The sequence below is a fragment of the Mobula hypostoma genome, chromosome 11 (genome assembly GCF_963921235.1).
Source record: "Mobula hypostoma chromosome 11, sMobHyp1.1, whole genome shotgun sequence".
Classification (NCBI taxonomy): domain Eukaryota; kingdom Metazoa; phylum Chordata; class Chondrichthyes; order Myliobatiformes; family Myliobatidae; genus Mobula; species Mobula hypostoma.
Window position 1 is genome coordinate 37,839,335 of NC_086107.1, and position 15,271 is coordinate 37,854,605.

The window sequence follows — 15,271 nt, forward strand, 5'->3', positions numbered from 1 at the left end:
TCTCCCCCCCCACTTCCTGCTTTCCTCAGGGATCGCTCCCTACGCAATTCCCTTGTCCATTCGTCCCCCCCCATCCCTTCCCACCGATCTCCCTCCCGGCACTTATCCCTGTAAGCGGAACAAGTGCTACACCTTGCCCTTACACTTCCTCCTTCACCACCATTCAGGGCCCCAGACAGTCCTTCCAGGTGAGGCGAAACTTCACCTGTGAGTCAGCTGGTGTGATATACTGCATCCAGTGCTCCTGGTGCGGCCTTCTATGTATTGGTGAGACCCGATGCAGACTGGGAGACCATTTCGCTGAACACCTATGCACTGTTCGCCAGAGAAAGCTGGATCTCCCAGTGCCCACACATTTTAATTCCACGTCCCATTCTCATTCTGATATGTCAATCCATGGCCTCCTCTACTGTCAAGATGAAGCCACACTCAGGTTGGAGGAACAACACCTTATATTCCGCCTGGGTAGCCTCCAACCTAATGGCATGAACACTGATTTCTCTAACTTCCATTAATGCCCCTCCTCCCCTTCTTACCCCATCTTACCCCATCCCTTATTTATTTATTTATTTATTTATTTATTTACCCACCCACCCTTTTTTTTCTCTCTCAGTCCCTCTCACATAGGGTTGCCAACTGTTCTGTATTAGCCGGGACATCCCGTATATTGGGCTAAATTGGTTTGTCCCATACGGAACCGCCCTTGTCCCGTATTTCCCCTGCTGAGGTAGAGTGTTCTTATGAAACCTTTCGTGCCGAAATGACATGAAGTAAAGAAGCAATTACCATTAATTTATATGGGAAAAATTTTTGAACATTCCCAGACCCAAAAAATAACCTACCAAATCATACCAAATAACACATAAAACCTAAAATAACACTAACATATAGTAAAAGCAGGAATGATATGATAAATACACAGCCTTATATAAAGTAGAAATAATGTATGTACTGTGTAGTTTCACTGAACAGAATCTCCAAAACCAATTTATAGAAAAAAAACCGGCACGTCATGTATGCACACGTCATGCATGCGAACATAGGTGCCCATGCAAGGCTTCATGGTCATGGTAGTCTTTCTCGGGGTAAACACAAGTGTCCCGTATTAGACTGCTACTTTTGACCCTCATTTGGGAGTGAGAAAGTTGGCAACCCTATTCTCACAATAACTCCTTGCCTTCTCTCCATTTCCTCTGATGCTCCCTTCCCCCTTTCTTCTCCCCAGGGCTCCCATCCCATGATCCTCCCCCTTCTCCAGCTCTGTATCCCTTTTGCCAATCAACTTTCCAGCTCTTAGCTTCATCCCTCCCCCTCCTGTCTTCTCCTATCATTTCGGATCTCCCCCTCCCCCTCCCACTTTCAAATCTCTTACTATCTCTTCTTTCAGTCAGTCCTGATGAAGGGTCTCGGCCCGAAACATCGACTGTACTTCTTCGTATAGATGCTGCCTGGCCTGCTGCGTTCCACCAGCATTTTGTGTGTGTTGCTTGAATTTCCAGCATCTGCAGATTTCCTCATGTTTGCGACAATAAAGATAAAGAACACAATAATAATAATAAACACAATAAATATAAATATGTATAATAGCTCAAATACATAGATTTTTGTATGTTCTTAAAGTGATGCTATGCACAGGTTTGTCTGTACGTAGGTTCTGAGATCATGAAAGTTTGTGAAAATGTGCACTCCAAGGAGACTGAAACTGCTCACAACTTCCACTGCTGTGGCATTGGTGCAAAGAGTTTTCCTGAAGTCAATAACTATCTCCTTTGTCTTTTTGACATTGAGGAGGAAGTTATTTGCCTCGCACCAGGCCTCGAGCTCTTCCACTTCTCTGTCGATCATCTCATTGTTGTTGGTGATGAGCCCCACCACTGTCGTGTGATGAATGAACTTGACAATCTGATTACTCTGGTGTTTGGCCATGCAGTTGTGTATGAGCAGTGTGTACAGCAATGGACTCAGCACATATTCCTGGGGGGCACCAGGGAAGTCCAACACCTAGCCGCACTGTCGTGTATTTAGACCAAGGAGCAGGAGTGTGTTCACCAAGGTCTGTGGGACAGTAGAGTTGAATGCTGAACTGAAATCCAGAAAAAGCATTCTGATGTTTGCTAGTTCTGTTCACTGAAACTTCCATCCAGAATTTCTCAGTGTCAAGGCTAAGGACATTTTGTCAGAGCTAGAGACGGAGTGGAAGAAGAAAGACCATTTGTTGTCATCTATTGTCAAAACCAGCAACATAGATACAGTGAAGAAGGTGATGCTGAGGGAGTATGAAAACTAAGGTACGAATTAAAAAGAACACAAAACTAATATCCTCTGGATTTCAACCTAAGCTATGTGCATTTGGCATTGACCAGGTCAATATGATTAGAGGGTTGGATGAGTAGTTCAGAGATTTATCTGGGTGCAATGGTTTTAGTATATGGGATACTGGCACCAGTATTGGGAAACCAGAAAGCTGTTTCATGAGGATGAATTTCATTTGAGTTTCGATGGCACAGCAAATTGAATACCTGGTTCTGTAGGAAAAAATTTGAAACTAAATAGTTAGGGAAGAGATTCCAGTGAGAGGCAATCTAAAAATATCAAGCATAGGAGAATGATAACAGAAATATGTCAAGAATGAAGATAAGGCTGCATTGAAAAAGGATAATAAATAAGAGGCAGGACTGGCTAATTGTTACTTTGAACCTCTTCTGCCATTCCACAAGATCCTGGCTGATCTTTTGTCTCAATATCATTTTCCTACAGAACTCCCCTATTAAAACAGCAAAGTACCTGTATATAAATGTAAGGGTATACCTCCAGGTAGAGTGAAATTAAGTAAAGTAGTAAGAAGACAAAACTGAAAACTTCTTATCTGAATACATACAGCATTTGTAACAAGGCAGATGAATTATGAATATGATTGAATTGCTTTTACAGATTAACTAAGTTAATATGGGTCTCTTACAGATAAAGACAGAAAAAATCACATTAAGGTATATAATGGCAGAAAAACAAAATTAAAATAACAGAATAAATTTGTGAAGATCTAGGAGTGAACCATAAAAAACCTAAATGCTCTTTCACATCTCAAGAATTGTATGAAGGTTTACAAATAGCACTAACTTTTAAAGGAAATGAATTTTTCTTTGTTCTAATTACAGTTCCAGTTTACTATCTCGAGTATGTGGTGTACTCTGCTGTGTTACTAAGACTGATCTACAAATTAAGTTAAATCTTTGTGGTTTGTAAATTGCTGATAATACAATCTTAACCATTTTAATACCAATTGTCTAAAGGAGAAAAACTTTTAAAGACATTTTAAATTAATGAAGTAATGTGTTTAATTGTAAAATATCACAGAAATATTCCAATCATTGCTCACAAAGATCAGACAAAATGCTGGAAGAACTCAGCAAGCCAGGCAACATCTATAGAAAAAAGTACAACTGACATTTCAGCCCAAAACATCGACTTTACTTTTTTCTATAGGTGTTGCCTGGCCTGCTGAGCTCCTCCATCATTTTGTGTCTGTTGCTTGGATTTCCAGTATCTGCAGATTTTCTCTTGTTTGTGATACAGACAAAGGGATTCCTTTTTAATAATTTGCTAATATAGAAGATGCAGGCAAAAGTTCATAAGCTACCACTGTTATTCTTGCTTCAGTGCAGCAGAACTCAAGCAGTGTAGGTAAAAACGAAGTACATTTGATATCAGTGCAAAGTGAACCAGTTAGTGGTGTACTGGCATCCACACCAGACTTGGAGGCAAGTTGTCTTGGGTTCGAATCCAGCTGGCTCCTTGCAAGCTTTGCATCCATGCTGGGTTTAGCATCAAGCTAGCAACTCAGCCTCGTGAAAAAACAGACAAAAATGCTAAAAAAACGGCAAGGTTGCTGCCCGCTGCACCACAAGTAGTTGTTTAGGAACTATCAAATGAAAGTGCAAGAGTAAATTATAAAAGACAAAAGCTTAGGAAGTCTTTTACATCAGCAAAGCTTCATTGGAGCAGCAGTGTGTGATTGACAAATACATGTTTTGCGTGAGGGAATGCCATTACAAAAATGCATACATCATTACCGTAGATTGTGGGAGAAGCTGGGTAATACATGGATAATGACTTGCAAAGATGCACACGAGTGAACAGCGTGAGGGCATCAAGGAGGATGGATCAAGAACTCAAGGGTTGAGTTCAGGTCATGGGACAGTGAACGGCTGTTAGGAGTAGGAGGAGCATCAGGATCCTGTTTGAGTTGATAAATGATTGAGGTCAGGACGTAGTGGTTGTAGATGTAATTAGCTTTAGGGGATGTTGATCATAGTCATATGGTTATGATGCATAAACCTTTGGTCCTTCAGCCCAACTGGCCCATGCTGACCAAGCTCGTCTATATAAGCTAGTCTGATTTCCCTGCAATTGGCCCATATCACTCTGCACCTTTCCTATCCATGTACCTGCACAAGTGCCTTTAGATGTTGTGAACTACTCTCTATGACAGATTATTCCATGTACAGGCTACCTTCTGGATGAGAAAATTGCCCCCTCATCTGTATTAAGTCTCTCCCTTTGCACTCTAAATCTATCCCCACCAGTTCATAATACCCCACCCTGGGTGAAAGTGTGTGCGTTCATCCTATTTATACCCCTCGTGATCTTTTTGCACCTCTATAATATCACCCTTTATTCTCCATGTTCCCAACCTGCTTAAGCTCTCTCCTTAATGAAAAATGTTACAGTAATAGAGAGGTATTAGGTAATGGAAATATTCCAATGAAAATTTTAAGAGTGATTTTGGTGGCAGATGAAGACAAGATAGGTCATCAGGCACATTGTTAACCAGGACTTGGGATGTAATTTAGGATATGAACAGCAATATTTCAGAGCCAGAAGAGATTTATAATCACCGACCTAGGATGTTGAATTTGTTTTTTGTAGCAGCAGTACAGTGCAAAAATATACAAATCTATAAATTACAAAAATAAATCATGCAAAAATGGAATAATTAGGTGATATTCATAACTATTCAGAAATCTGATTGTGGTGGGGCAGAAGCTGTTCCTAATTCTTGGACTATGGGTCTTCATTCTTGTACTTCCTCCCTGATGGTAGTAACAAGAAAAGGGTTTGTCCCAGATAGTTTTGATCCTTAATAATGGATATGGCCATCTTGGAGCATTGCCTCTTGAAATGTCCTCGATGATGGAAAGTGTTGTGCTCACGAGGGAACTGGCTAACTCCATAACCCTCTGCAGCCTCCTGCAATATAGGCCACTTTGTGATTGTATTGATGTGTTAGACCCAGGGTAGATCCCCTGAGATATTAACATCCAGGAACTTACAGCTTTTCACCCATTTCACTGCTGACCCCACAATGAGGATTAGCATGTGTTCTCCTGACTTCCCCTTTCTGAAGTTCACAATTAGTTCCTTGATCTTGTTGAGTGTGAGGTTGTTGTTGCAGAACCACTCAACTAGCCAATCTGTCTCACTGCTGTAAGCCTCCTTGCCAATGGTGTCATTGTAAAATTTATAGATAGCTTAGTGTTATAACAAGCTCAGCAAAATCTATGAAGTTTGTGGATCAATGTAAAATGAAAAGTTGACAGTTGATTTGTTTGTTAACTTAAAATTTGAATTGTAAGTAAAATTTTATTCTTAAAACCTGCAAATTTTGGAATGAAATCTACAATTTTTATTGACTGACTAGAATAAAATCGCAAATATAATTTTTATATATCATGACCGTAACTACCAACTACTGAGGGAGAATCATATAATAAATTAAAAAGAGCTTACACCTTGAACTCATAAACCAACGATAAGCACTTCTCTCACAATGTCATTGGAATCCCTTTTTTGAATTACAGCTTTGAATGTAACCACAACATCCGTTATTTGTACTGGTTAAAGTGCACACGTCTACCACAATACTTGCTGCAAAATGCAATATGTGTGTACATTTGAAGCCATTAATAAGTACACAGCGTGTGGGAAAAGAATGACTCAAAGAGTATATTAAATGGACGAAAGTCATACTCAATACTTTCTGAGCAAATGAAAGAGCTTAGACTGGTAATGAAAGGTAGTATTTGTGGATTTTACTATTACATCATGTAAAAGTTCATGAAGTTACTTCAGGAATCCTTTGTACCAGAGGGGAAAAATATGAAGTAATGCTAACATTACCCTTCAGTGGCACAGTACTCTTGCTATAATACAATTAAAAAATTTGGAGCAGACTTGATGGGCCACATGGCTTAATTCTGCTCCTATATCTTATGGTCTAGGACTTAAGCTGAACTCAGAGTTCCAGATATAGGTTAATTGTTTCTGAATACATATTAATTATTTCCCAAATGCTTGTTCATATGTACAGCCTGTACATAAGGTGGGTGTTTGTAAGCTGGTGTATAATAACATCGGTAAATGGATATTAAAGACAAAACATTGACCAAATGTTGTGACTGCTTTGAGATTGGCATCTTTCTGCACCGTGAACTCTGGTTGCTATTGCTATTATGCCTGCTTATATTTTCCATCAACAGAATGAGAAATGATACATGGCTGTGTATCTTAAATATTTATAAATGAGAAATAATGAATGACTAGGCACTTTAAATATTTTGCCATCCTGGAGCATTTTCTGCACAGAAGCAACAGCCAGTCTGCTAAGCAGGAAGTAGCTGCATGAGTCAATTCAGTCTCAGACGTCAAAAGATCAAAACGAGGGTAATCACCTCAGCAAATTGGCCAAGATCAACCTATCTAGAATTTCACTACATCAACTAAATGGACAAAGTATGTACGTCTATAAAACAGTTTCCTTTTATTTTGTTGCTCGAACTGAATCTGGATGAATGATTAGCCCTAGAAATCATGGGAAAGTAGCCTGTATTCTGGCAAGAGGTGGTAATAAGAGAGTGACACATTTTTACATGTTTTTACTCAGTTCTCACCTGATAATCATAGTATTGTTTCTCTATTTTTATTTTTAGCATTTCTGTCCTCTAAACTTTTGCAGAAAAAAACACTCAAAACCACCAGTGATGTGGTAACTGGAAACTCAATTTGGTTCAATTTGTTTTTCAGAAAGATTTGTCAAAATTGCGGGTGAATTGAGACTGGCCCTTTAAGTACTTTGGAGCATTCAACATTAATAAAGACTGCTTCCTAAGAGAGTGAACAATGCCAGTTATTGCTTAGATCAGTATACTTAAAGGTACAGGAAAATTTCACACCAAAACTGAATAACTTTCTCAAAATCATGCCCAAATTTGTTAAATTGATATAATTCCCAAATAATCAAAGAATTGCAATGAACATATTAACCTAATGAATAAGGCTCTGCACAGGGCTCTTGTACACCCCAACCCTCCCAACAGCTCCCTCTAGACTGTTACAGTAGAATAATTTTTTAGTATTAAATTTGATCTACCACCTATCTGCTCATTCCACTACCCTCTCTATATCTCCTTAAATTTATTACTGTCCTCCTCATATCTACAGATTTGGAAATTGAGCCTGTTCAACGAAGTCTAGAATAACATTGTATATTTGGTAGGGGTAGACTGGGGTTGAATGACAGTGGTGTAGTGAGAGATGATTCTCACAGCACGAGAGATTTCTACTGAGTCTTGACCGCAGATGCATCCTGTGTGGAGTTTGCACATTCTCACTGTAGTCATGTGGATTTCCTCCCAGTGCTTGAGTTTCATTCCACATCCAAAAGATGTCTGGATTGGTAGCTTCATTAGGTACTGTAAGTTGCCCTTACTGTGTAGAAGAGTGGGAGAACTTGATAAGAGTTAATTAACCTCCAGTTTTTGAAGGCTAACCCAGAGGTAACCCACATAGTTACAGAGAGATAATTTATTTTGGTGATGAAAACAGGAAGATAACATTATTTGAACAGTAGTATATTAAGAACTGTATATTAGTCCATATACAATTGATGAAAATAAACTTACAGGTGCAGCGGGCTGCTAAGAAGGAAAATTATTTTCTTAGTGAGAGGATTTGAGTACAGGAACAAAGTCTAACTGGAATTGTACAAGGGCTTGTAAGACCACATATTGGGTATTTTGTGTAGTGTTTCTTGCCTCATTTAGGAACAAATGCATTTGCTATGGATGGAGTGTATCAAATTTTCACTATACTACTTCCTGGGTTAGCAGGCCCAAAAAAGGAAGAGAAATTGGGATGATTGGCCAATTGAAGCTTACAGAATCCTGACTGGACTGGACAAACTGGAGGCAGGAAAAATGTTCCTGGTGGTAGCAAAGTTGAGAATTAGGATGTAGATTTGGGCATTTGAAACTAAGATGAGAAATTTCTTCATACAAAGAGTAATAAACCTGTGGAATTTTCAGCCACAGAGGCGAATTGAGACAAAATTATTAATTATATTCAAGTTTAAATTAATATGATTCTAATGGCTTGCGTTTTACTGGTTACTCAATTTATATAATCAGCCGTGATCATATTGAGTGGTGGAGCTGGCTCAAAATCCTGAATAGCCTACTGCTACTGCTACTCTTCTTTCTGTCTATAATTATTTTAAACTTTATTATTGCTGTTGCACCGGTGAACTTCCAGGCTCTCCTCTTTACAGGCTTTATTTTCACATACAAAAGCAAACAACTCTTTCTTACTCTTACGTCAAATTAAATCTATTTGTGTAATCCAATTGGAATGCACATATAGTATGATTATACATTGTTAACAATGTATAATATGGCTCTTAGATGCTACATTTTGATGCAGTTGTCAAACTTACAAGTGTTTTATAACCACCTAGACAATATGAGCAGACCAGAAATGCAGAAATTCTAAGTCTTAATTTTTGTAGCTTGCATGCCAGCTTAATGTAAAGCCAAAACCAAGTATTAAATCTGTGGCTGCTTTAATCATGTGCATGTGGGGATTTCTATAGCACAGGTCTCATGCTAGTCAAGTGTTACAGAAATCTTGCAAGAAATTTTAGCATGATTCAAAAATGACAGAACTAGATAGTTCAATGTTCAAAGTAAATTTATTATCAAAGTCACCATATACAACCTTAAGATTCAAATTCTTGCAAACATACTCAATAAATCCATAGAATAATAACCATAACAGAATCAATGAAAGACCACACCAACTTGGATGGGCATTCAACCAGTGTGCAAAAGACAATGAACTGTGCAAATACAAAAAGAAAGAAGTAATACTAATATATAACTAACCAATAAATATCAAGAACATGAGATACAAAGTCCTTGAAATTCAGTCCATAGGTTATGGGAACATTTTAATGATGGGGCAAGTGAAGTTGAATGGAGTTATCCTCTTTGGTTCCAGAGCCTGATGGTTGAGGGGTAGTTGCTGTCCCTGAACTTGGTGGTGTGAGTCCTAAGTCTCCTCTACTTTCTTACTTATGGCAGCAAAAAGGTCACCACATTCTTCTTGGGCAGCAGTATAATTGAAGCCTGCTTGGAAGCTGCTAGATACCTCAGACTGCCAAAGCAAGAGGTTAAAGATCTCAGTAAACACTCCAGCCAGGTGATCAACACAGGTCTTGAGTACTTGTTCAATTATCCAGTCTGGGTTACATGCCTTTCCTGGGTTCACCCTCTTGAAGTCTGCATGCACATCAGCCTCAGAGACTGAAATCGAGGATGTGGGAGTTTGATGATTCCTCCATGTTTTGACAGTCAAGGTGAACATAAAAAGCATTGAAATAAATTGCATGATTTACGTTTTTGAAGTGTTAACCGTGTGACTGAAATTCAAGGCGGGACTAGCTTCAAGTCTGCTGATTTGACCATGTTTGCCAAAGCAATAAGTCTACTGTTAATAAGTCTACTATCCAAGTTGTGGCCTGTTCAAGTGCTAATCAGGCCTGAGTGGACTAAACTGGGAATACAAAGGGAGCACAGAACACAGATTCAACTAGTCAATAGAAAGTAAATTTTGATGGTGGGAAACCGGGAATATAAAATTGGCAGCCAATCTAGGCCCATTAATTTTGTACCAGCTAGGCCAAGTTAAAAGCTTACCCATTTCAATATACTGGACAGCCATATATAGGCACAAGAACCTGCAGTTGCTGGAGTCTGGAGAAAAAAATAACCTATTGGAAAAAACCTCAACAGCTCAAGCAGCATATGTGGAGGCAAAAGAAGGAATAGGCATCATTTTAGGTCAAGTTCCTGCATCAGAAATGGGAATGTAGAGAAAAGAATGTTAGTATGTAGAAGTGAGGAGAGATGAAACATCAGCTGGTAGACAATAGGAATACCATAGGAAGTGAGGGAGAGATGGAGAGGATAATGGGCAGATGGAGCTATGGAGAAGAGAGAAGGGGGTGGGGCTCTGGTTGAAAGACATACAAGGTTGCCATAAAGTAAGAATTTAAATATTTAATTCCATTTTCAATGTCGTTTAATTGGAATGGTTTAGAATTAAGTCGAAGTAGATAAAAAAAAATGAGGCTCATGGTAAATGAGTTAATATCAGGGTCAGTTTTATGATTAGGCATTGCTCTCTGGACTGTGAACATCAGAGGAATGAATTATTGAAGATAAATGAAATACTTGAAATGCCATAAAGTGCATCGCCGTTAGTTCTTGTTGAGTGCAGTTATAGTTATGTGGAAACATCAGAGTCTTTGTCATTGCTTTAATTCTTGAATATGGATTGATACTTTTTCTAGTTGCTATTACTAAGGAGAAAGTACTTGAGAAACTGAAAGAACTGAAGATGGATAAGGTGATAAGTAGGGTTCTGAAAGATATAATATAAGAGATCACGATATGGATGGTTCCAGAGGACCTCCTCTCTTTAAAAAGTGAGGCAGGAAAAAGAAAGGAAATTATTGGCCAGTTAGCCTAACTTAAGTGCTTGGGAAGATGTTGGAATCCATTATTAAGGATGAGGTTTTGGGGTACTTGGAAACACATGGTAAAATATCCTAAAGTCAGCTTTGTTTCCTTAAGGGGTGTGCTCGCCTGATAATTGTAGCAATTTTTTTAGGAAATAGCAAGCAAAATAGACAGTCAACAAATGTTGTTAAATTGGATTTTCATGCCTTTAACAAGATGCCACGTATGATGCTGCTGAACAAGACAGGAGCCCATAAGACAGGTACTAGCATGGATAGGGTATTGGCTGACTAGCAGCAGGCAAAGAGTAGGAATAAAGGAAGCCTCTTCTAGTTGGCTGCCTGGACTAGTGTTGTCTATAGGGATTGGTGTTGGGACTGTTACTTTTCATGTTATATGCTAAATAATTTGGATAATTGAATTATTGACTTTGTGGCCAATTATGTGGACAACACAAAGATGAGTGGAGGTGCTGCTAGGAACCAAGATAGCTGTAGAAAGTACTTGGACAGATTGGGAGAATGGGCAAACATTTTGCAGATGAAATATAGTGAATATGTTTGGTCAAGCATCCGGTAGAAGGAATAAAGGCATAGCTTATTTTCTAAATGAAGAGAGAATTCAAAAATCAGAAGTGCAAAGGGACTTAGGAGTCCTTGTGCAGGGTTCCCCAAAGGTTATTAGTAGTAAGCAAGGCAAATGCAATGTCAGCATTCATTTTGGGAGGCCTAGAATATAAGAGCAAAGATGGAATACTGAGGCTTTATAAGACATTGGTCAGACTATATTGGGAGCAGTATCTAAGGAAAGATATGCTGGCATTGAACAAGATCCAGAAGAGGTTTATAAGTATTCCAGGGATAAGAGGATTAACGTATGAGGAACATTTGATGGCTCTTGGCCAGTACTCACTGAAGTTTAGTGGAATGAGAGGGAATCTCATTGAAACCTACCAAATATTTATATGCCTAAATGGAGAGGAGTTGGAGAGGATGCTTCCAATTGTGGGGGTCTGGGATCAGAGGGCACAGCCTTAGAATAAAATGACATCACTTTAGAGCAGAGATGAGGATAAGTGAGAACATAAATAAATAATAAATAGATAAGGAGGAATTTCTTTAACTAGTGGAATCAATTGCCACAGACAGCTGTGGAGGCCAAATTATTGGGTGTGTTTAAAACAGAGGTTGATAGGTTTTTGATCAGTAAGAACATCAGTGGTTTTGGAGAGACTGAGGGAGAATGGGGTGAGAGGGAAAACTAAATCGGTCAAGATTGAATGACAGAGCAGACTCAATTGGCCAAATGGTCTAATTCCACTTTTGCCTTATAGTCTTGTGGTCTATGCTTATAGTATTTTTCCTTTAGTAAATCATTCTGGCTCAATCAGTTACTTTAAAATAGGGTATCATTATTACTGCCTGAAACCTGGTATGTACTTGCCAATCTTTCTTTATGTCCACGAATGAACCACACGTTGTTTGAGTAATTGGTTTTGGAAAATATGAGTCCACAGCATTTTGTGCAACTACCCTTAGGCCCACATACAAAGTATCTTATCATTAACATGATGGATTTGGGGAAAGTACAGAATCTTAAGAAATGGTACAATCTTCCACTGAGAAAGTAATGAATAATTCATCAACTATATAAACAATCCCTCTCCCCTCTCTCCACTCCCTCTCCCCCCTCCACTCCCTCTCTCCCTCCCTTTCCCCCATCCACTCCCTCTCCCCTTTCTGCACTCCCTCTCCCCTTTCTCCACTCCCTCTCCCACTGTCTCCACTCCCTCTCCACGTCTCCACTCCCTCTCCCCGTCTCCACTCCCTCTCCCCTCTCTCCACTCCCTCTCCCCCTGTCTCCACTCCCTCTCCCTGTCTCCATTCCCTCTCCCTGTCTCCCCTCCGTCTCCCCCTCTCCCCTCCCTTTCCCCTCTCTCCACTCCCTTTCCCTCCTCCACTCCCTCTCCCCTCTCTCCACTCCCTCTCCCCGTTTCCACTCCCTCTCCCCCTCTCTCCACCTCCCTCTCCCCGTTTTCACTCCCTCTTCCCTCTCCACCTCCCTCTCCCCGTTTCCACTCCCTCTCCCCCTCTCCACTCCCTATCCCCCTTCCCTTCCCCTCTCTCCCCCTTGCACTCTAGCCCCCCCTTTTTTCTCTCTGTCTGCCTCTGCCTCTCCCTCTCCCCTCCCCCTCCCCTTCCCTCTCCCTTTCCCTCTCCCTCCTCTCTCTCTCCCCCTCCCCCTCTCTCTACTCTGCTCTCCTTGCTTTTTTTCTCTTGTCTGAAATCTGATTCCCCCCACCACCCCCCCGTAACATCATCTCCTTTGTACTGACCATCAATATAGGAGGGCAAACGTGCACTCCTGAGCCCAGCACATAGATATGATCATATATGATCATAATGGAACTGTACCAGCATCTTTGCTTTCTCAGGAGGTGAAGGAGATGTACTGTCGAGATTATTGTGACTGGTTGCATTGTGTTCAGGTACAACAATTCAAATTGTATGTAAGAAGCTCCAGAGAGTAGTAGACTCTACCCTGTACATAATGGGCACATCCCTCCTCACCATTGGTCATATCTTCAGGAGGCACTGCATCAAGAAGGCAAGATTTATCATCGAAGAGCCCCACAATCTGGGCCATGCCATCTTTTCATAGTTACGATAGGGCAGGAGGTACAGAAGCCTGAAGTCACAAATCACAAGGTTCAAGTACAGCTACTTCCCTTCAGATTTCTGGTTTTTTAACCAACTAGCAAAATGGCAGTCACTACAGTTTAGCAACATTATGACCACTTTGACCACGTTGCACTTAAATGGATTTTTTTGCTCTAATTGTTTTCTGTTAAAAATTGTATATTATTTATGATTGTTTTTCTTGTGAATGTTGCCTATATATTGCTGCCTATGAAGATGCTGCAAGCAGGTTTTTAATTGCACCAGTACATACTTGTACTTGTGCATATGACAATAAGCTTGACTTTGACTCTTTATCTGATTATCATGGCTGTTCTTTTTGTTTTGGCCTGTGTCTTTTCACATAGCAAAACTTGCAGTGCATCATGGCTCTGCTACTAACAACCAAGCACTGGCTAAATTCCAGACCGGAGAGTTCATCAGGCTTCTCAAGTTTCTCAACTTCCATTTTCAAGTCAGACTAAAGAAACTGCTGTGCAAGCATCATATGTTTGCAGTGTTTTAATTTTTCTGCTGCTCGTTGATTCTCATCTGAAATTTGGCAATTTGGCAATTTCAATCAAATTCATATTTAAAGAGTGTCCATTTTCAGCAGTGAGTACAATGTTCAGAACCGTTAACAAAAGGTCAGAGCAGTGGAACCTAATATTCAGCCTACCACTTTTTCAGGGTCATCAAGGTCAAGGGTTTCAAATTCTCTAGTATCATAGCACATTCTCTGCATTTAAAAAATTTTGTTCAGATTGCTACTTCCTTTCTTTTGAAATCTTATAGGTATCTAAATTAAGCCTTGCTAAGTCCCTAAATGGCTAAAATCAATTCTTTATTGAATACAACCTTTATTGCACACTGTTTAACAAACATTTGAACAGCACATAAAATAATCAAAAACAAATATAACTTCCTATAAATAATAGTATAATATGCAGTCTACAGATACATAGAATAATATGTGCGGTTCATCCATAGTATTCCTTATCTCCTCTGCTGTGCTAGGGTAAGAATAAGAATGTTGAGTTGGTCTGGTTGATGTTTGGTATATGTTAGAAAAAAGTTCCAGGATTTCTGTGCACAAGTTAATTGCAATATTTGTATTCAAATGTCTCATTTGATATGCTCAAACAACATCCCTGATCCATTGCTTTGGAAGAACACATATACTGTACCATTGTTAATATTTTTCATGTTCCAGTCATCCTTTCTGTGTAATAGTGACCATTCTGCCAAACTAGTGGGATTCAGCTTTGATTTGGGACTTACCTGCAATCATACAACAGTTGTTTAATGTAATAGAGACAAATAATCAAGAACAGAGAATGTTGTTCAGCTGTATCATCTAAATTGCATCACCTCTAATTATAGTTAATTTTCTTTAAACAGACAGCAAGCTTTATTTCATGTACTCATCGCCTATTCTGTATACAATACGGTAAGAATATTTAGTTTACAGATTCTTTATAGTAATGTTATACAAATAATCCAATGTTACAAAGCTCATTCTGTGTTAGAGGCTGGAACTCTTCATCAGGACTGGAAGGGAGAGGGGAAGAAGCCAGATTAAGAAGTTGGGTGAGAGGAAGGAGTACAAGCTAGAAGGTGAACAGGAAACAAAAAACAGCTAAAGCCATAACTATGTAACGTAATCTAAAACAATGAAGCAGTATTCCTTTTCTGAGTAAAACAGTACACATTAAATATTTGTGATAAATTCCAAGGCAA

General features: G+C 39.4%; 1 protein-coding gene across 1 annotated transcript in view; it reads left to right on the forward strand.

The window, feature by feature from the left end:
• LOC134354261 (USP6 N-terminal-like protein) overlaps window positions 1-15,271 on the forward strand; it is a 181,742-nt gene that overhangs the window by 111,013 nt on the left and 55,458 nt on the right. The window contains exon 8 of the mRNA XM_063063165.1: window positions 14,933-14,981. Coding sequence (XP_062919235.1) covers window positions 14,933-14,981 — 49 coding nt within the window. The remainder of the gene's footprint in view (window positions 1-14,932; window positions 14,982-15,271) is intronic.